Source organism: Tursiops truncatus, chromosome 2 (assembly GCF_011762595.2).
Source record: "Tursiops truncatus isolate mTurTru1 chromosome 2, mTurTru1.mat.Y, whole genome shotgun sequence".
Lineage (NCBI taxonomy): Eukaryota > Metazoa > Chordata > Mammalia > Artiodactyla > Delphinidae > Tursiops > Tursiops truncatus.
The window spans coordinates 162,977,519-163,000,808 of NC_047035.1; the positions used below are offsets into that span (position 1 = coordinate 162,977,519).

At 37.6% G+C, this 23,290-nt stretch overlaps 1 protein-coding gene and 1 pseudogene across 3 annotated transcripts in view; both read right to left on the reverse strand.

The window, feature by feature from the left end:
• DNAJC1 (DnaJ heat shock protein family (Hsp40) member C1) overlaps positions 1-23,290 on the reverse strand; it is a 202,022-nt gene that overhangs the window by 52,872 nt on the left and 125,860 nt on the right. For 2 of the 3 annotated variants that reach the window (XM_033852435.2, XM_073801646.1), the window contains exon 9: positions 8,755-8,856. The exons of the other annotated variant lie outside the window; for it this stretch is intronic. In XM_033852435.2, the coding sequence (XP_033708326.1) occupies positions 8,755-8,856 (102 nt within the window). The remainder of the gene's footprint in view (positions 1-8,754; positions 8,857-23,290) is intronic. 3 annotated transcript variants of the gene reach the window in all.
• LOC109549673 (non-histone chromosomal protein HMG-14 pseudogene) lies at positions 9-8,748 on the reverse strand (annotated as a pseudogene).

Here is a 23,290-nt window from a genome sequence, read left to right on the forward strand (position 1 = left end):
CTCTAGGATTGGTGATACTCAAAATGTAGATCTCTTGCTTAGTAAAGTTAGAATTCCACCAGAGACATTTTCATGTCTTAAGGGACATTTTAATTTATAGATTTATAGCTATTAACATTAAATGTGACCTCAAGGACCAACTGTTCTGTCTACAGGCAGAAATTTTTCTGCATTATCCTATTTGAGAAAAAATAACTGAAACAAAAGAAACCGAAGGGATTTTTAAAAAATCAGGACGTATGATAAAAGGATGTATTGGTAAATAGTACGGGGGAAGCTGGAAATTTGTAGTACTCTTTCCATGTTGTTCAACTATAATGCATCCAGTATTTGTCAAAGGTCATATTATTCAACAGAATGACACCTGATTCTTAGTTTAGCAACTGGAATCATGTATATACACTGGAATCTAACTAGCTTTCTTAAAGGGTAACACTTTTAGTAGTTACATTCCCTTAAAACAGCCTCATTTCAATGGTTTATCTATATGCTGTAATATTTAATAATATTTTAGAATTACAAGGGGTCACAGAGACAACCTAGCCCAACACCCTCTTTTTAAGATAGAAGAAACTGAAGCCTACAGAAGCCGAAAAGGCTTCTTCAGGTTCACTGGGCAATCAGCAATGGAGTTGGGATAAGATCTCAGGTTTCCCAATTTTAGCCCAGTAATCCATTCTGAGTTTTTAAAATTACAAATAAAAGTGTTAAGTTATCGCTGACAGTGAGCATATATATTGTATCATGCAATATCATAAAAACATATTTAGCCAAACTGCTGAAAGTGGGATACCTTTTAAATATTTCTACAAAATTAAGGTAGGATCATAATTTTAGACAGCATCACAGTCAGGACAATACTTGCAAATTCTTTTAATTAGTATAAATGTCATAATTTCCTTTCCAGTTTTATGTCATCTGATAGCAAAGTCCTAGTGTGAAAGGAAAATAAAAATAGAGTCAGTATGGCTCAGATAGCTCTCTTAAATGGAGCTGGGAGGCCATTAAGGAAGTATGACTTATGCAAGTCTCAGCCTGGATGGAATCTGACCTTTGGACCTGATGAAGTCATCCGGAACACCTGCCAGAAACTCAAGATACTTATAGGACCCTTACCCTAAAATAACTTGTGACAGTCTATCTACTTATCAGACCCCTACCCTAAAACAACTTGTGATCCCGGGACTTCCCTGGTGGTGCAGTGGTTAAGAATCTCCCTGTCAATGCAGGGGACCCGGGTTCGATCCCTGGTCCAGGAAGATCCCACATGCTGCAGAGCAACTAAGCCCATGCACCACAACTACTGAGCCCTCGTGCCACAACTACTGAAGCTCACACTCCTAGAGCCCATGCTCTGCAACAAGAGAAGCCACCGCAATGACAAGCCCATGCACTGCAAGTAAGAGTAGCCCCTGCTTGCCGCAACTAGAGAAAGCCCGGGCGCAGCAATGAAGACCCAACAACGCAGCCAAAAAAATAAAATAATATAAAAAAATAAATAAAAACAAACTTGTGATCTCTTAAGGACAAATACTGTCTGACTCAGGTCAGAGTCAATCATAATTCTCACCAGGCAACTTTCAACACCCTCTGGCTTTTTGTTTTAATAAGCCCCTGACTCTTTTCCTCGGAACATTCTTTCAGAGTTACCAGAATCTGTGTCTCTTGATTTGTGATCCTTAAGACCCCAAATAAACACTTTTCTTATTTGCAGCCTCCTGCATTATTTTTTGGTTGACACTAGACACATACTAAGTACTCAGAAAACACTTGTTAAATTGACTGAAAGAATACCATAGGATAGTCTCGAGTATTAACCACTAACAAGGGAAGGCCTACGTAATTTGCGGAAGAGGGATACAGACAAGAATACAGCTAGGAAAAATAGGAATAGTTTATAAAATCATAGTAAGTTTTAAAAATATGTGTTATTTAGGTCTTTACTCATCTCTGCAAATTCAAGGAGACTTGAACTGACATCTAGAAAACCACAAACAAACCTATTAGAGCTTTTTAAGTGAAAATAAGAACTTAGATGAAGTGTGCACTGAAGAGCTGCTTCTTTGTGAAGCCTTTAAATTTTCGTGTTTTATCCAGATTTCCTTATGACCAGTGGTATATGTCTGTAAGGTGGTTCCCAGGATAAGGGAAATGGATGTGAAAAGTATAAAAACCAATCTCACACCAGGATCAAGTCATAAATGATACCTTCATACCCATACGTGTGCCACCATATATTTAAGTGCACTTTTAGATGGGGTAGTTTTAATTAGAATTTTTTATTGAAGTATCATTGATCTACAATGTTGTGTTAGTTTCAGGTACAGAGCACAGTGATTCAGTTATATATATACACATACATATATATGCACGTATGTACATATATATTCTTTTTAGATTCTTTTCCCATTTTTTCTTAACAGTTGTGATTTTTCTCTCACTGATGTGTATTTTCCTTACTCTCAAGAGAAAGCTATTCAACTGTCATATTTTCTTCATTCCTTATTCAGTCTTAAAAATTTATGGCTTCTGATATGCTTTCCACTTACATATAGACAATACCAGTCAATAGTATTTTTAGTTTGAACAATAATAATACATCAAGTACTCTGTCCTTCCTTCATGTGTTTCCATACTTGAGAATAAAAATTAGACATAATAAATGTACCAGCAAATGAAAAGGTATGGAAAACTCCTTGATTACCTGAGCATACCTACCACTGTGCCTGACACATAGCAGGCTTATAATAATTATGTGGAATGAATGGCTGACTGACTAGCTGAGTGAATGGTGGAAATAAAGATTCCGGCCATTTTGACAGTGGCTGGAATTTGGCACTCAACAGTTCTTGCACGTAACCAAGCAGACTAGACTCGCTTTGCTAAGGGAGGGAAGAGTCAAGCTTCCGTTCAAAAGACAGGAATACTAAGAGCCGTTGGTACAGCCTTACACCAAAAACTAGGCTGGGGAGAAGAGAATGGGAGGAGCAACAGCTGGACAAGGGCTTTGGAGGCTTTCTTCTCACTGCTCGGTGCAGCTAAGTGTTCCAGTTCCACAGACATTATAGGTCCATAACACTACCTGAGTAAGAGATTATTCAAATCTTTCGGGAAAGATCTGGCACCACACGATGGTAAATCAGATAAAGTTACCATCATTTGAAGTGAGGCTGTAAGTTAAGGACATATATTAAGGCCAATAATATTTAATAAATGTTAGCCGTGGGTTACTGAATTTCCAAACAGCCCTCCAGAGGGAGGTGAGGGTGAGGGAAGTCTGCTGTCTGCTTCCTACCAGCCTGGGCCACCATGCTGCTCCCCTCCAGCTTCCGCTTCCCACCCAGCTCCCAGGAGTGTCACAAACCTGCCCTTACTCATGGTTTCTATTGTGGTAAAATATACATAACATACGTTATGTCCCTATGGATTTGCTTACTTTGGATATTTTATATAAATGGAATCATACAATATGTGACCTTTAGTTTCTGGCTCATTTACTTATAATGTTTCAGTATTCATCCACACTGTGACATGTGTCAGTCCTTTTTATGGCTGAGTAATATTCCATTGTACATTTAGACCACATTTGTTTATCCATTAATTGATGGACATTTGGGCTGTTTCCACCTTTTGGCTATTGTGAATGGTGCTGCTATGAACATGCACATGCATGTATTTATTTGAGCTCTTGGTTTCAACTCCCTTGAGTATATACCTATGAATGGAAGGGCCGGATCATACCGTAACTCTATGCTTAACTTTTTGAGGACCCACCAACCTGTTTTGCACAGCAGCTGAACCATTTTACATACTTTCCAGTAATTTATGAGGATTTCATTTTCTCCATATCCTTGCCAACATCTGTTATTTTCATTTTCCCCTCTTTTTCATACGGCCATGCTTACAGGGTGTGAGTGGTATCTCACTGTGATTTTGATTTGCATTTCCCTAATGATTAATGATGTTGAGCATCGTTTCACATGCTTATGGGCCATCAGTATATCTCCTCTGCCCATCTTTGAATTGGGCTGTTTTTTGTTGTTGCTGAGTTTTAGGAGTCCTTTATATATTCTGTGTATTAATCTCTTATCAGATATATGATTTGCAAATATTTTCTCCCATTCTGTTCCACCTTCACTCTTGATAGTGTCCTTTGATATACAGAAGTTTCTAATTTTGATAAGTCCAATTTATCTGTATTTTCTTTTGTTGTTGTGCTTTTGGTGTCACATCCAAGAAATCTTGCCAAATTCAATACCATAAAGCTTTCCCCATGTTTTCTTCTAAGAGTTTCATAGTTTTAGCTCTTGCATTTATGTCTTTGATCCATTTTGAGTTGGTTTTTCTATATGGTGTAAAACAAACGTCCAACTTCATTCTTTTCAATATGGATATCCAGTTTTCCCAACACCATTTGTGGAAAGACTGTCCTTTCTCCATTGGACAGTCCTGGCACTCTTGTTGAAAATCATTTGACATATATGCGAGGGATATTTTTTTACTCTATTCTATTCCATTGATATATATGTCTGTCTTTATGGCAGTCCCACACTGTTTTTTGTTTTTTTTTATGCTGTACGCGGGCCTCTCACTGTTGTGGCCTCCCCCGCTGTGGAGCACAGGCTCCGGACGCGCAGGCTCAGCGGCCATGGCTCACGGGCCCAGCCGCTCCGCGGCACGTGGGATCTTCCCGGACCGGGGCACAAACCCGTGTCCCCTGCATCGGCAGGCGGGCTCTCAACCACTGCGCCACCAGGGAAGCCCCCCACACTGTTTTGATTACTATAGTTTTGAAATCAGGAAATATGAGTCCTCCAATTTAGTTATTTTCGAGATTGTTACGGCTATTTGGAGTCCCTTGAGATTCCATTCTGATGGGGATGCACTGAACCTGTAGATTGCTTTGAGTAGTATTCACGTCTAACAGTAGCAAGCCTTCCAATCCATGAACACAAGATGCCTCTCAATTTATTTTTCTTTAGTTTCTTTCACCAATGATTTGTAGTTTTCAGTGTACTTCATTCATCTTTAAAATGAAGCTCAAAGCCACTTTGTCCAGTCAGTACCACTTGCTTACTGGAGGTCACAGTCTCCTCCCTCCCCCACCGTCTGCCTTGGGTTTACATAAATTGTAATGAGATATGCTTTTTCCCATTTGACACTAAGTTTTCAAGATTTACCCGTATTGATACATACAGTTCTAGTTCATTTGTTTAAACTGCTATGTAGTATTAGTTCCTAGGGCTGCCATAAAACATTACACTACAAGCTGGGTGGCTTAAACATTTATTCCCTCATAGTTCAGGAGGCTAGCAGTCCAAAGTCAAGGTGTTGGTAAGGTTGGTTCTTTCTGGAGGCTCTGTGGGAGAATCCGTTCCACACCTCTCTCCAGCTTCTGGTGGTCGCCAGTAATCTCGGTGTTCCTTGGCTCGTACCTGTATCACTCCAATCTCTCCTGTGTGTTTCTGTGTATCTTCACCTTTTATAAGGACAGCAGTTATTGGATTCAGGGCCTGTCTTAATCCAGTACGACCTCATATTAACTAAGACCCTCTTCCTGAATAAGATCATATCCTGAAGTTCTGGGTAGACATGAATAGTGCCCTTTTTGGGAGGGCACTATTCACTATACATTAAATGACTATAATATGTAATTCATTTATCTATTCATTCCCCTTGTTGATGGACATTTAGGTTGTTTCCAATTCTTCACTATTAGAATGCTGCAATGAATATCTTTTTTTCTTTCAAAATTGAGATTTTATTGGTTGCTTTGAGGATCAGTACACAGACATTTCAATTTGTACACAATTCTCAACATACGTACCAAAAATCTAAAAAATCATGTAGTTGTGATTCTTTTCTGAACAGTTATTCCAGTGACTTTCCAGCTTAAAATTTGGAGGCAAATTTTCCTTCACAGGATATCAAGTACCAATATCTTCAAATATTGATATGCTGTTACATCGTAAGTGCCACTAATTCGCAATTTAATATCATATACACTACATACTCAAATTGTCAATCGTTCACAGCGCATTAACAGTTACTAGAAGAACTGGACTACCACGACCAAAGATGTTAACAGAGTGCACAAAATTCTGCCCAGGAGAGCCAAGATCAAGGGGTGAGTGGTTTGCTTTAGGTAACAATTCTACCAAAAACAACGTGGGAAGAGTAGTAATTTAAAGTGTTTAAGACATTAAATGCACAACTGACTATGCTTTGTATTATAGGATATAAAAGCTACCCCACCATCTGTGGAATGTTAAGCTCACACCCAAGACAATCAAAGCCTCCCATATTCAATATCCCACTATTTTCTGGTTGTACCAAAAAATAAACAACCAGCAAGTGATATCACCTCTTAAAAAAAAGCATTTACACTTAAAAAATGGGATGAGGTGGGATTCCCTCCTTTTTAAAAATGTTTCTAGAACTACTAAAAAACTTGCATTTACAAAATAGTTGACAAAAATATTCCTCTGGATTGTACAAGAAGGGAGACAGGGACCAGTGATAGGACCAGGTGCGTGGTATTAATCAGACTTGGCTTCTTTCTCTCCTGCTTCATCAGAGGCTGGGCTCTCCTGGTTTTTAGTTTCTCCATTTTCTGCAGGTAAGTCTTCTTTAGTCTCTTGGTTAGCCACTTCAGCCTGTTTTCCCTTTGCTCCCCTTTTCCCTTTTATCTGCACTTTTTTGTCTGAAGATTTATCCTTTCCTGCCGCCTTTTTTGGCTTCGTTTCCACTTTTGCAGGAGTCGGTGTAGCTGACAACCTCACCCATCTCCTCTTGGGCTCCTCCTTCGCTGCCCCCTCCTTGGAGCTGACCTTCCTCTTGGGCATCGTGGCGGCGGGGCTGGCGCCTGCCGGGTACCTATGGGCCGCGGCACGCCAAGAGCCTTCGCAAAGCTGGGCTGCCTGGCCGCTGCTGCTCCTCCCGCCAATGAATATCCTTTAAATGACTCTTTACCTACTTGTGTGTTTACTGATTCCTGACAATAGGATGTGGGTATCTTCAAATTTGCAATTAGGTATCACTAAACTTTTCTCCAAAGTAATTGTATTAATTCACTTTCCCATCAAAAGCAATGGAGATTTGGGACTTCCCTGGTGGTCCAGTGGTAGAGAATCCACCTTCCAACGCAGGGGACACGGGTTCAATCCCCAGTCAGGGAACTAAGATCCCACATGCTGACGGGCAACTAAGCCCACGCGCCACAACTACTGAGCTCGCGCCCAACAACTAGAGAACCCACATGCCACAAACTACAGATCCCACGCGCCCTGGAACCTGCGCACCACAACTAGAGAGAGAAAACCCGCACGCCACAACTAGAGAGAAACCCCAGCGCCAAAATGAAGAGACCGTGCGCCACAACAAAAGATCCCGAATGCCTCAATGAAGATCCAATGTGCCGCAATTAAGACCCAACGCAGCCAAGAAGCAAATAAAAAAAATATTTTTTAAAAAGCAATGGAAATTTCCCATGTTTCCTCCACATAGTTGGCAACATCTAAATTTTTTTTTTTTTTTTTTTGCAGTACGCAGGCCTCTCACTGCTGTGGCCTCTCCCATTGCAGAGCACAGGCTCCGGACGTGCAGGCTCAGCAGCCATGGCTCACGGGCCCAGCCGCTCCGCGGCATGTGGGATCTTCCCAGACCGGGGCACGAACCCGTGTCCCCTTTATCAGCAGGCGGACTCTCATCCACTGTGCCACCAGGGAAGCCCAGCAACATCTAAATTTTAACTTTGCCAGATGTATTAGCTTGTTATTACAAAACAAACAACTGAAAATCTCAGTATATAAAACAACAGGCATTTATTTATCACATGAGTCTGTGGGACACTCAGAGATGGCTGATCTAGGCTGGGCTAGCCCCGGCGGATTGCCTATATTACATGTTTCCAAGTTGGTATTACTATCATACTCATTTAACAGAGCAGAAACTTTTAAAGCAAACCTCAGGGATTAGAAAATGACTTTTTAAAACTCAATACCTAACATTTTTAGGAAATTTTTGTATCTACGTTCATATGTAACAGTGATCTCTTCCTTTTCATAATACATATTTAATTTTGAAATTAAGATTTACATTAGCCTCATAAAAGAACTTGGAGAGATTTTCCTCTACAAATATTAGAATACCTATATAAGACAGAGGTTATCTGGTCCTTGAAGGTGTGGTATTTGTGCATTTTTTTGCCATGTAAATTTAGGTTATGTTGTTAGATGCATAAAGATTATAAGGGTCAGAGTTCTGAATTTTTCTTTCTCTTTACTTGCCATCTTTCAGTGACACTGTGTTTTAGATGTTTCTCTAATAACACGTGGCCACATTTTGTATTAGTTTTTCAATCTGAGAATACTACTTTCATGTATTGTGATTACTGAAATATTTGGATTTATTCTTTATCTTATGCTTTTGTATCTTCTTTTATGTATCTTTTATTCTCTCTTTTCCTATATTCTATTTTTCTTACTGTGTTTTTCTCCACCTATTGGTTTGAAAATTGTACATACTATAGTTTTACCCCTATATTTAAAAAATAATCATTGACAAAGTCTAATTAGTATCTCTATCCTCCTCCCACTCAATACAAGGACGCTAAGGATGCTAAAATGTTTCTGATTTCCTTCTCCCATCTTCTAAGTTTTGCTGTCATACTGTTTTTAAACCCCTCCAAATTAGTCATCATCATTACAATAACTTCTTTTACAGTCAGTGCTTAAGATTTATCAACATGCTTACTTTTTTCTGAGTTACAACTTTTTCTTGCTGCCCTCTCCTTCCTCCTGTATTCAATTTTCTTCTTGCTGAGGTATACCCTTTATTTGCCTTCAAAGTGAGGGTCTGTCAATGGCAAATTGATAAGTCTTAATTTTCCTGAAAATATCTTTATTTTATTCTCAACTAATACTTTAACAAGGTATAAAATGCTACATTGACAATTATTTTCTCTCAGCAATTTGAAGATATTTTTCTATCTTTTTCTGATACCTTTTGTTTCAGATGGGAAGGTAATTGTTAGTATAACTGGTGTTCTTTAATTTTTGCTCTACAATTGGTTTAAAATTATCTATTTGCTTTAATGCTGAACAGTTTCTCTATGGTTTGTTTAAATGTGGATTGTTTTTATTTATCCTGTTCAGGATACTGTGCACTTCTTAAATATGAGGACTTGCCTTTCTTGCCAATTCTGGAAAATCTCAACCATTATTTTATGGTAATATTGCATCTCCCATTCGCTTCTTCTAAACTGTCATTAGACAGATATATGCTGTACTTTCTCATTCTATCTCCCATGTCTCCTAAGCATTCTCATATTTTCTTTCCTTATCTCTTGGTTCTGTATTCTGGGTGATTTGACCAGATCATCTTCCAATTCACTAATTCTCATTTCAGTAGTTTAATCCAACCATTAAAGAAAAAAAAATCAATGAACATTTCATTTATAGTTCTTTTTTTTTCTCTTATCCTGTCATGTTCTTTCATTAAGGTTTTATTCCTTCTTTTCTCTCTTTAATTGTTTATTTTAAAATGATTATTTTTATGGCATCTTTCAGATTAGGTTTCTTATCTCCTGTTCTTAGAAGGACAATTTTCCTCTTTGTTGCATCTGTTGACTATCCTCACAGTTTATATTTATATTGTGAGCACATCTTCACTGAGGTTTTTGATTTTTTAAAAAATACTTCCTTAACAGGAGCTCCCAAAGCCCTAAGTTTTGTGGTAGAGAACAGTTTTTGCATTGGCTTCTGTCAGGGTCCTAAGGGTTTTAATAGCTCTGGACCACTGAATTTTTCTCATTCTTTCACAAAACAGTAGCCCTTTGAGACTAGGCTTTATGCAGGGGGCCCAATTCCAGCTGCCTGTGGACCCAAAGGCACAATTTTTGCTTCAAGTAAGTATTAAAACCCCAGGCACCAAGGCTTATATTCTGTGGTGTCATTTCCTGCTTTTGACTATGGTTTTGAGCTGTTGCTGGCCTTAAAACAAAACTGGATTTCCCTTTTATTCCTTTAATCAAGGCTATGATTATTTTTTTTGTTCGTAACACTTAATCTTATATTGGAAGGGCAGGGCTCATTCATACCAGCTCCATCTTTTATGCTGCTAGAAATCTGCCAAGGGAGCCTTACTGAGGGCTAATCTATATTTACTCTTAAGTTAATAACCTAATATTCACTTTATCCATGTCTATATAACATGTGTAGATACCACAGTTAGTCTATGATTTCTGAGTGCTCTGAGGAAATCTAGAATTCACTTGTAAGATATAACAACTAGAAAATAATTTGAAGTAGAGCAGCCAATTATAGAAGCAAAGAAAAACAAAGGTCTAAGGGAAAAACAATACGAAATAGCATGTATAAGCACAAAAGCTCATGTTCGCACAACCTAGATTTCATAAATGCTTTTTATGAAATCTGCCACGTGTGTTTTACCTCTCTGAAACATTCCACTCTCTCACTTCCGATTTTAATCCACCGTAATCTTCTGGCTCTCCTTACCCTGGGAATATTCCTTTGGTGGTCCTGATTTTTCCATATGTCCCCTAGATGTTTTTCCTCTACATGCTTCCCTGGATTTAGGTATCAAATGTACACCAAGGTCTCTAATAGTTACACCTCTAATTTTCACCTCTTAAATTCTACATTATTGGACTTCTCGGGTGATCCAGTGGTAAAGAATCCGCCTTACAATGCAGGGGACTTGGGTTCAATCCCTGGTCGGGAAACTAAGATCCCACGTGCTGCGGGGCAACTAAGCCCGCATGCGACAACTACTGAGCTTGCGCGCCTCAACGAGAGAGCCCGCGTGCCGCAAACTTCAGAGCCCACGCACTCTGGAGCCTGCATGCCACAACCAGAGAGAGAAAACTCGCACGCCACAACTAGAGAGAAACCCGCGAGCCACAACTAGAGAGGAGCCCGAGCGCCGCAACGAAGAGACCACGCGCCACAAAGAGGCCGCGCGCAGCAACGAAAAGGCCATGTGCCGCAACTAAGACCCAATGCAGCCAAAAAAAAACCCAACAATCTACATTATCGCTGAATGTTTCCTTCCACTGGCATCATAAACTTGGCATGTCTCAAACTGATTATATATCTTCCTTTCTCCCAAACTGTCATGTCCTAACTGTGCTCTTTGTTATCTCTGTTAATGGCATCTGCCTCTTCCAACCACCCACTAGGCATTTTTAGTCTCCCAGCACCACCCTTGCTGTATAGCCAATCAATCAGTTGATAAATCTTGAAGATTCAGGAAGATTCACACAGTCTCTCCTCCAGTCTCTACTTTCCCTGCTAGCTACCTAATTCAGGGCTTCATTATCTCTTACTTAGCCTACGGCAATAACTTTCCAGTTAGTCCTTCTCCTCTCTTTGACCTTTTGCATAATTACAGTCAAACATTTCTATGACACAGACTTTAAAATATCACTGCACTACTTACAAAATATGACTTAAACATCTTAATCTCACATTCAAGAACTATGACTTGGCTGCAACCCACTTTTATAAACTTATTTCCCTTTACCATTTCACGCATCCTTTGCAGTTAAACTACATTACTCACTGTGCCTGGTAATATGTTCTGAAGAGTCTCCTCGCAAGAGTGCTTTATATCACGCAAGTTCCTGTCTGTGGAATGTTTCTCCCTACCCCACTTCCAAATCCTTCATAATGCCTTTGTTTTTGTCCTAGGTGGAAGTAATCTTGCCATCTGCTGGACTGTAAAAGTTCTTTAACCTTCTCACAAAGCTGTTACAGTAAACCTCAAACTATGCTTATTTAGGTCTCTGTCTTACCTTTTCAACTGGATAATATAGTGGTAGTGGCTAACAGCATGGATTCTCAAGCTGGTGAAGTAGGTTTGAATCATGGTTTTGTCACTTATTAGCTAACTAATTTGGAAAAAGTTATTTTACCTCTCTGTACCTCAGTTTTCTCCTGTGTAAAATGAAGAAAATAGTGTAGACCACATGGTGTTGCTGTGAGGACTGAGTTATATATAAAGTTCATAGAACAGTATTAGACACATGGTAGCCACTTAATAAATGCTATCTAATATTAAGGACAAAATTGGGCACGTCTTATTTATCATTGTATCACCCATTCACATTATTTCCCACATAGCAGGCAGTCAGCAAGTTTTTTTTTTTAATTGGAAAAAATTATAACCAATAGAATACTAGGTAGTTCAAGGCACTATACACTCAAATATAAGATTAAGTGGTACAGAAATAGTGCTATAAGAACTCAGATAAGGGAAGTAAGATGAGTAAGAAAATACTCTAGGAAAGAGTGACTCCCCAGTGAAACTGTATTTTAAAAGTTCTAATCAGAGAGAAGCAAACAGGATGAACTGATAGGATAATAGTTAAGAAACTGTTAGCAGTCATGAGGCCATGAGATACTGGACTAGGATGGTTAGCACTGAGGGATTTCAAAGGGAGGGATAGAAACAGAGAGAGAAAACAAAGCCAGAATAAACTGGGTTTATAAAAGCAGGAAGAAGTAAAAACAAATAAAAAACCCAAAAAACTCAGTTGCATTTTTATACACTAATAATGAACAATCTGAAAAGGAAATTACGAAACAATCCTTTTATAATAGCATCAAAAAGGATAAAATACTTAGGAATTAACCAAAGAGGTGAAAGACATGTACAATAAAAGCTACAAAACATTGCTGAAAGGAATTAAAGACATAAATAAATAGAAAGACATCCCATGTTCATGGACTAAAAGACAATATCGTTAGATATGAGTTCTACCCAAAGCAATCTACAGATTCAAAAAAATCTCCACCAAGGGCTTTCCTGGTGGCTCAGTGGTTAAGAATCTACCTCCTGGGATTCCCTGGTGGCGCAGTGGTTGAGAGTCCGCCTGCCGATGCAGGGGACACGGGTTCGTGCCCCGGTCCGGGAGGATCCCACATGCCGTGGAGTGGCTGGGCCCGTGAGCCATGGCTGCTGAGCCTGCGCGTCCGGAGCCTGTGCTCCGCAACGGGAGAGGCCACAACAGTGAGAGGCCCGCATGCCGCAAAAAAAAAAAGAAAAAAAAAAAAAAAAAGAATCCACCTCCCAATGCAGGAGACACGGGTTCAAGCCCTGGTCCGGGAAGATCCCACATGCCATGGAGCAACTAAGCCCGTGCACCACAACTACTGAGCCTGCGCTCTGGAGCCCACAAGCCACAACTACTGAGCCCGCATGCCACAACTACTGAAGCCCATGTGCCTAGAGCCCGTGCTCTGCAACAGGACGAGAAACCACAATGAGAAGCCCGCACACCGCAATGAAAAGTAGCCCTCGCTGGCTGCAACTAGAGAGAGCCTGCGCGCAGCAACGAAGACCCAACACAGCCAAAAATAAAAATAAATAAAAAATAAATAAATTTAGAAAGAAAGAAAGAAAGATATATTCAAAATAGGTAAATCCACAAAATGGATTGGAGACAAAATGAAGATGACTGGTTGCTATAGGCTGGTGGGGACAGCGGTAGGGAATAGGGAGCAACTGCCTAATGGGTACAGAGTTTCCTTTTGGGGTGATGAAGTGTTTTGGTGCTAAACAGAGGTGGTTGTACAACAATGTGAATGTAAATGCTACTGAAGAGTTCACTTTTAAAAGGTTAACTTTATGTTATATGAATTTCTCCTCAATTAAAAAAAATTGTTTAAAAAACCCACATTGGTATACCACCCACTAGAAGAGCTAAAATGAAAAAAAGACATAAATACCAACTGTGGGCAGGGATATGGAACAACAGGAACTCTCATAAATTGGTGTGTATGCATACATTGGTTGTAATTACTTCAGAAAACTGGCAGTAATCTACTAGAGCTGAATCATATGCACACCCTAGCACAATGCCTAGTAGGTGCTCAATAAATGTTTATTGATTGAACTAATGAAGTTCCCACTGTTTTTTTAGGCACTGTGCTAAGACCCTGGGACATAAAAATGAAAAGTCATGGTTCTCTCTCCTAATAAACAGACATTTAAATAATTATAATAACAGTATACAGTTGGCTCTCTGTATCTGTGGGCTTCACATCTGCAGATTCAATCAACTCCGGATTGAAAATAATCAGAAAAAAAATTCTAGAAAGTTCCAAAAGGACAAAACTTGAATTTGCTGCATGCTAGCAACTGTTTACACAGCATTTACATTGTATTTACAACTATTTACATAGCAGTTACATTGTATTAGGTATTATAAGTAATCCAGAGATTAAAGTATACAGAAGGATGTACATAGGTTATATGCAAATACTACACAAATAAAGGGACTTGAGCATCTGTGGATTTGTGTGTCCTGGGGTTGGGAGCGGTGTCCTGGAACCAGTCCCCTCGGAATACTGAGGGGTGACCACATTTACACTGTAGGGGAGCACAGTAGGTGGTTTTAGAGTCAGACAGACCATTTAAGCCCTGGCTCCACTACTGACTAGTTAGCTATGATTACAGGCAAATCTGAACTTTATTTCCGTATCATTTCTGGAATTTCTTTTCTTTCTACTCTCACTCTACGGTTTCAGTCTACTGCTGCTAGAGTCGTCTTTCTAAAACAGAACACATTGGGAATTCCCTGGCAGTCCAGTGGTTAGGACTTGGAGCTTTCACTGCCGGGCCCTGGTTCAATCCCTGGTTGGGGAACTAAGATCCCACAGGCCGCATGGCATGCCAGAAAAAATAAAAAGAAAAATCAGAGCACATCACCACCTCACTCCTTCCAGCTCAAAATCCAAAGATTCCCTACTACCTAAAATATAAACTTCTTAGTCTGGCATTCAAAAACTTGTGTATTTTGTTACCTACCTGTCCTTCCAGCCTTAGGTCACAGTCTACTCCCACTGTGTTCTGGAAGCCAGACACAATGTTCTGCCATCTCATCTTGAACATGTTTTGAAATGTCTTACCTTTGTGTCTTTGCTCAACATGTCTTTCTTCCAAGAATTCACTCTCCTCTCTACTTTGAGTATCTCTGAGTCATGAGAAAGTGATTTTCATGGTATATTGATAAAGGGTCTTCTACATGTAATTTAGCTTAACCTACAGATTAAGCATGGGAGAGAATAAACTGATCACATTTATGGGAGCAGACTGATCCACACAACAGATGAATAAATTAGCCATCGGGAACACACTCTGGCCTTGTGGGCATTTTACTCAGGCAGAGGAAGTTATTATTTTCTCAATACTAACCATATTGTTGTATCAGAGTTATCTCTTCTTAAAAGAACGACACTGGAAAACTGCTCTTCTGGTCCAGAAAGTTGAATCTAATCCAGTATCAAAATAAATTGGCCCTATCCCTGTGACTCCTAGTGGCAAATATAGTGAGATACTCCCAGGAACTTTAATCTCATGGAAGTAAGGTTATCTTTTGAAAGATAAACACACAAAGGATAAGAACATGTAATGGTATTGAGTGATGGAGTGAAATAAATTAGTGGGATCAGTTTAATTCAACAAGTGAATTCAATTAATATTTACCCTATAGACACTACAGGGGATATAAAATTACAAGGGTATGAGCACAACCATCAGGTGGTTTATAGTGGAGGAGAGGAACAATATAAGTGCCCAGGTAATTATAATATAAGAATTATATCTCAGCTTATTCCTAAAAATACGTACTTATATTATTAATAAGACTGGATGCAAGGGAAACAATACAAAGCACAAAAACTAAATTCTATACTACAGTATACAGAAAAAACCCCTTACATTATAAAAGGAAGATGAGAAACAAATGTGGATTTTTAAAAACTCTCTCTCCATAGGTATACCTAATTATATTTTAATTATTATCAAAATTTTCCTTTTAGAAAGCATTTAGTATACTATGATTCACCTTCTCTATGATCTCCTTCCCTCTGCCAAAAAAAAAAAATCTAATTTAAGTGTTTTTTCTATAACATCATAATCCTAAGACAAAAGTGGTTTATTTAGAGATACAGGGAAAGAAAACCAGGAAATAGTATTCAGCTAATCAGTAATATGATGTCGGACTAAAACTAGTAGCATATTAGTTGTCAGGAAGTGGAAAGGATTCTCAGATTTCAAAGCAACATCGATGTGATAAGACTCAAGGCAGAAGAGAGCAGGTGGTGTGGTAGCAGTCATTAATTATAAGGTAGCTGGGCTTAACAAAAGACACACTTTAAAGACTTATCAATTATCTTAGCATTCTTCAAATTGACTGTAAACTGTTGCCACTGTAGAAAGTTTCTAAGAAGAAAACAAATTTATAAATAAAAGTTAAAGTCAAATAGCCATCACAAAATAAATGACCGTTTAAAAAAAAGTTTCTCAGCTATCTAGGAAAAAGTCTTAAGACATTATGAAACTAAAGACAGTGTTAGAGAATATTGGTAGAATAACACATGCTGGTAATCACCCACCTGAACCATAAAACCACTAATTCTTTTAGAAAATTATCTAATTAAGATTAATTTTATTGAAGGGCTATGATGTGTCTGCCACTTTTACATGTTTCATTTAATTCTCATAGTATTCTTTGTTGTCTACTCATGTATGTACTTGAATATATGCATGAATGTGATATACACAAACAGATATATAAATCTGGTGTACATATTTCAGTCCACACAAAAGTAGTTTCTTATGGTGTGCTTTCATTTTATCTTAGTCTGTAAAACTGAAGACTGTGCTATTCATTCTTTTTTCCCACTCAGAGAAAACTTCTATAACAAAATGAGTTACTAAGAATTTAATACAGCAGGATCTAAAAACCTGCTGTATTGTTTACTTTTTACTGCTTAAAAGAAACGTGTCCTAGTTCAGGACTATCCAGTGCATACCGAAGCCATTAGGCTCCAATTGTGTGTGAAGAGATGAGGGTGGAAAAGAAAATCTGAGTGCAAATGGAAGCGTTGAAGAAAAGGGCAAGACAACTGGGGGGACAGAAGAGTCCCTAAAATTGGTAACAGGATATGATGACATACTTGCACTTGGAGGCAAGCTTGAGAGCGGTGGCGAGGCCCCTGGTTAGCTTGGCATGAGGAGAGCAGTTGCCAGTGGGCCTCTTGCTGTATCAGAGACTACAGACACCACACTGGCCAAACCAGGAGGACAAGCAAAGGGGGCTCACTTCAGAAGAAATTAGAGGGCATTCTCAGATAATCAACAAAGCAGTAATCTCAGACCGAGTGACTTCTTTTTGGAGAGACAACTGGGAAAGGGGCCAGGGCCCAAAGAATGACTAACAGTGGGCTTCTCACAGACCCTGATGGGGGAGGGCTTAAAGTCAGAAATTTCTTTGGAAAAACTGAGAGATTTGACATCTTTTGTACTCTAGTGTTATCAAACAAGTTACCTCTAAAAGAATCTTATAAAATATAGGTGTTTAATATTTGTTGAAAGTGATTTTAGTAGACTTAAAACAGGATTTTAATAAAATAAGACTACCAGACACATAAATATCTCAGTTTTTCGTGCTCTCAAATATACTGGCCATTTTCTGTCTTGATGATCAAGAAAACCATGAAATGCACTTTTAACAGCACCATATAGTAAATCATTCATTGGGATGTCTTTTCTGCTATCCAGTCTATAATAGTCAGAGACAATGTTTAAAAAGAGTTTTCCTTTTCTTCCTGAAGCTTTACTTAAGTGAGAAACAGCTTTAATACAAAGGGCTAATTCAGCAAAATATAAGATTTTCTAACATGCAAAGTTCAAATTTATCTTTTGGAAAAGGCAGATATTCTAGATCTAATATGGCCATGGCCAAATTATTTTGAAAATATAATACACTTTAGAAAATGTATGTAAAACAATTTTATTAAAGGGTAAACTAATGAATGATGAAAATATTCAGTGGCAAGCTGCTATTATCAACGATGAACACAAACAGTTAACTGCTGGGTAACAGACTGGGACCTTTCACCGGAGACTTCAGCTGTTATCAAACTAATTACATTAAAAAGCTTTTAAAATGAAAACCTTGTTCTTACAAATAAAACAGATCTCTCTAGGCAGTTTTAGGTAGGTGACGGTCTAGCAACAAAAAAATCTCACCAATACTCCAATGTACTTAGGGATCGCTTCTTTTGGTTCTGTTGTTAAGACATGGGAAAGATAATAATTTTGAATGGTTTAAAGTCATCTTGCTAGGCAAGTAACAGGAAGGTAAGATATTAAATGACTTCAGGATAATATAGTAGGTGCCTTAATAATAGAGACAAACTGATAAAAAGAAGAAAGAAAACAGGCTGATATTTATATCCTCTATGTATCCCCTAAATACCAATAGTCAAATAATTTGCATAACTGTAGTGAATCTTGGAAACAGATGACGGATGGCTGAATCAAACATACAGTAAAAGGTAAAGAAATGGAGTTTTCCCAAGGACAGTGGTGTGCTGGAGCCCACTTACACCAGCTCATGAGAGCCAATTGCCAAAGTTTCAGGAACTGTGTGAGCCAGTTATTAAACGTACCCATTATTAAAAATTAGATTATATAAACTTTTAATTAAATTATACTAAAAAAGGTAATAGTCAAAATTCATTGCTTCCTCTTTTACATTTTATTATTATGTATCCTTTGAGGATATTCACATCTAGTGTATCTACATGATGGAAATATTACAGAATGGTAAACTACTGCTCCACATCTTTTCCCAACTCCACTTTCAGTGACTTCATGTTGATAATTTCAAATCAGCCATGATGAGAGTAAATTACCAGTAAAATTGGCAAATGCTACAAATTGAGGCTTCTTTTTTCCCTCCAAAGAATCAATTTTAAAAAATTCACCTACCTACCAGTACCATGGGGTATTCTAAAAATATGTATAAGGATGGCTGGTTTAAAAGCAGTAACACTGTGAAATACTTAAAAAACTACTTCCTGAAAAATCATTGATGACAAATAGGGAATATTCTCTTAAATGCTACTAAAATATAAATTAGATCAATCCTGGAATACTCCAGAATATAAATAAATGATTTTTTATTTTATAGAAAAATATGACTGCTATGACTTTGGGGGTTTAATTTTGGTTTGGAGTCATTCTAAACGGAAATGAAGAGGATGTGGCATAAGGGCAGAATAAGAAACCACCAAGAGTCATTGATGAATACTTCACAGGCCCATGCTCACAGCTCTAAGTGTTACCATCAACATTTTTAAATAGGAACAGCATTCTGGAAGTTGTTTTCCTGATGAAGATACATGCCCTTTTCCACTTAAATAACTTTCTCTTGTTTACATTCACACACCTACTCAAGTATCTCTTTTCTGACAATAATCTGATTTTGTTTCTGTTGTTTTTGTTTACTCACTTTTCTGTACTCACCATAACTCTTTCAAAGCATTAAGTTTTTGTGTATATGGAATAGTGTGAAACTGAGGAGGGCAGCCATGTTTCTTGGAACTTCAGGGTTTTTCCAAGATGCCTTGCCTCATGGGGTGAGGAAGAGGCCATACGGATGGGACCCTAGCCTCCCTCATTCTGACATTAACCAGAGAAGCTCAGCCATTTGTAGCTGTCTTTCATATATTGGGGTTATGTGTAAAATGTCACTAGGAAGGGAGGGAGGGAGGGAGGGAGGGAGGGAGGTGGAAAGAGAAAAGAAAAGAAAACCAGTGTGTTAGAGAACTTAGGTACGCCAATGTTTGAGTGTGTGTGTGCATATGCATGCATGTGTACCACCTGTAATTATGCAAGGTGTGTTTGTGTGTGTTTTGGGAGGAACAGGTATAGGTAGATTGGGTCTATTCATCGTTAAAACACAAGTGCATTTTTAACTGAATTATACGCATTATATTTTATATATACACCTACACAAAGATCTAACTGATTTAAATTACTGATATTCGAGGTTTTTTTAAATTAAAATTTAAAGTTACAGAGTATGTAGATAATCTAAGTTTTAAAGGGAACAAGAAAACAATTCTAAGTTTTGAATCTTCACATAATTACATTATATGTTTTAAAAAATAAGTTCATGTGTTGTATATTTTTTATAAAACAAGGGCAACACTATCTCTCAAAACAAACAGAAACAAAGAACACTTTACAGAGATAAATAAAATGAGAAGTCCCTGAGATAGTAAATTTTTAGACAATAAAACACATTGCTGGTTGGAATACTGTCTTTTCAAGAATATATCCAAACACCTTTCAAACTAAATAGTCTTTCAAGTTTGAAAAGGGAAAATAAATAAATTCATTGATTTAAATTACTAGAAATGCATTTACTTTAAAGACCTTTTCTTTTCTTTTTTCCTACAGCAAGTAAATCAATCAAAGAGTAAAGTGCAATAATGACTGCAAGACAAGGGTTCAAGGAAGATGAAATACTGGCTGTATGGAAGATGTGTGTTCCACAGACTTTGTTCTGAGGTCTTCCATCCCAATACTAATCAGGCCCCATCTAGCTTAGTTTATGAAATCTGACATGGGTACAGCCTATGGCAATAAGGATGCAGGATAGTGATTTTATTTCTTATTTTATTCATTGCAGCCCCAGGGAGAGAGATAACGAGAACAGGAATGAAATCCAAGTCTCCTACATAAAACACTGCAGAACATTACCACTAGGTCACAGGAGGGAAAAAGAAGAAACTATTTTATTTTAGAAGAGTTTATTTGTTATAGTATTTATGGTGGAAAATTATTTTGTTTGACTTACCAATGACTCATTAAAACCTCACTTTTATTAATCATATACATGGATTGTTTTCGCACAAAAAATGTTTGACATCTGCTCATTGGACTTAAAATACTTAACTACATTGTTTCAAAAATGAAAAAAAAAATTACTATCACCAACTTAACTTATAATGTTGGGCAATTATAATCAGAAATAACTTTTCGTATTTCACTTTTTATCTAATATTCCTACTATTTGGATATTTGCCATCTTTTACTTATTGCTTTAAAGTGCTACAGGCACTGCCACTAATGAAAGCTGTGGCAAATTCTGGGAGAAATCACCTGGGTTTGACCCTTTCAAGAGCTTAAGAAATTCCATAGATGGATTCATGCCTAATATACTTACACTGGTTGAGCCATGTAAAATTCCTGATATTTGAATGTTTTTACCCTAAATAACAACAATTGCATACGAATGAACTAAATATTGCACAGTGCCCCTGATAATCAAACACCCCTTGCAAAATGGAAAAAATGTTACCAGGGTTGTGAGAGTTAAATGAGCAACTCAATGTTCAGTAGGACATAGGACAATATCTGACACAAGATGTCAAGAATGATGATGATAATGATAAAAATTTGTATTTCCCCTATTTGACATGGAATTATCAGTAAAGTCAACAGCTAGCTTTCTGCTATGGTATTTTCCTTATGCAATTTGTCTATATGAGCTATACAGAGGTATAGCCTCTGTCTACGGTCATTTGCCACCATGTCATATGCCCAGGGTAACCATTCCTAGAAGTTCATCTCTCCATTACATCATTTTACAGCAATATTTTGTGAGAGCTTACAAACATGGTACTTAAAACCTTTCCAAATATATACTGGACAAAACAAAAACGAGTTAGGGAGATTATTGGAGAAGCTCTTGAACAAAGTCAACTTCTTAATACAAACAACAGAGAGGTCAACTGGGACATATATTTCTCTTCATTTGGTTTCTACTAATAAAAGGACAAAAGAAAAATTTTAATGTAGATGAAAACTTTGAAAATGACAGGAAGATCCCAAAGAAGTCTAGAATAAAAGGAACATTTTGGTTTAGGGTTTCTCAGTTTACAAAATGTTTTAACATATATACTTTTATCTCTAAGGTAGAAAGATCAGATAATTTCACACTCTTTGTATGGTGTTAAGTAATAAGAAAACAAAAACCCGGATCATATAGGTAATAAACAGTGATGCTAAAACTAGAACTTAGGTCTTCAAATCTTAAGAATCCAGTATTTTGTCTCCCACTCCCCCCATTATTATGGTCTCTCAGCAGAAGTCACCATGATAAATTACTCTGGACACTTGATCAATTTAACAAATATCTACTGAGAGTATAAGGTGTGCACATTTCTACGGTCAGTTCAACCAAAGAAACCATAGGCAAAAATTCTAATGAGAAAAGAATACAGGCTTTGAAACAAAGGAATCCAGGAAATGAAATGCTGTATCATCACACAGTTCTACACACAAAAAACTCCTGTATGACTTCATTTTAACTACTTACATATGCAATGACCTTATTTACAAATGTCACTTTCTCAGGTACTGGGAGTTAGGGCTTTAACATATAAATTTTAGGGGGACACAGCTCAACAAATAACACACAAAATACACCACAAAATAGATGAAGTAAAGGGTCAAAGGTCATTTTATTGTCTGGGGAGTAGCAACAGAAACTCATGCAAGACTATAATAAGAGGCATATTGAATACTACATATTATCCACAAAAGGAAGACTAAAAGAGTGTATAATGACATCAAGTTTATAGAAGGGAGAAATGGAAATTTAAAATTAATCCAAAAGAAAGCAAGAGAGGAAACAGATAAAGAGGGACAAATAGAAAGCAAATACTAAGATGATAAATTTGAACCCCAAAATATCACTAATTATACTAAATATAGATGAATTAAATGCTCATCCCAAAAACCTAAAATGGTAAACTTAAATAATAAAAAAACTATATGCAACAGAAGGCAGTAACAGAAAGATATCTGGAAATACCTATCTTTTAGGAAAATAAACATGAGTTGAAGAGGAAATCACAAGGAAAATTAGACTGTTTCAAACTGAATGAAAATGAATACATAATATCAAAATTTGTGGGATACAGCTAAAATACAAATGTATAAATATTAAAAATACCAAATATAAAGCTCTACATTTAAATAATTCAGTGTTCAGAAAAAACTTACAGCATTAATACTTAGAAAAGAAGGAAGTTCTCAAATCAATGACCTAAACATCCACCTTAAGAAACTAGAAAAAGAGCAAATTAAACCCCAAATAAGTAGGAGACAGGAAAAAATTAATAGCGTAAATCAATGAACACAAGACTAAAAAACAACAGAGGAAAATCAATGAAACCAAAAGCTGATTTCTAAAGAAAATCAGTAAAACGGATGTATTTCTAGAGACCCTGACCAAAAATAAAACAGAATCTGACACGGGGCTTGCCTGGTGGCACAGTGGTTGAGTCTGCCTGCCAATGCAAGGGACACGGGTTCGAGCCCTGGTCTGGGAAGATCCCACATGCCGCAGAGCAGCCAGGCCCGTGAGCCACAACTACTGAGCCTGCGCGCCTGGAGCTTG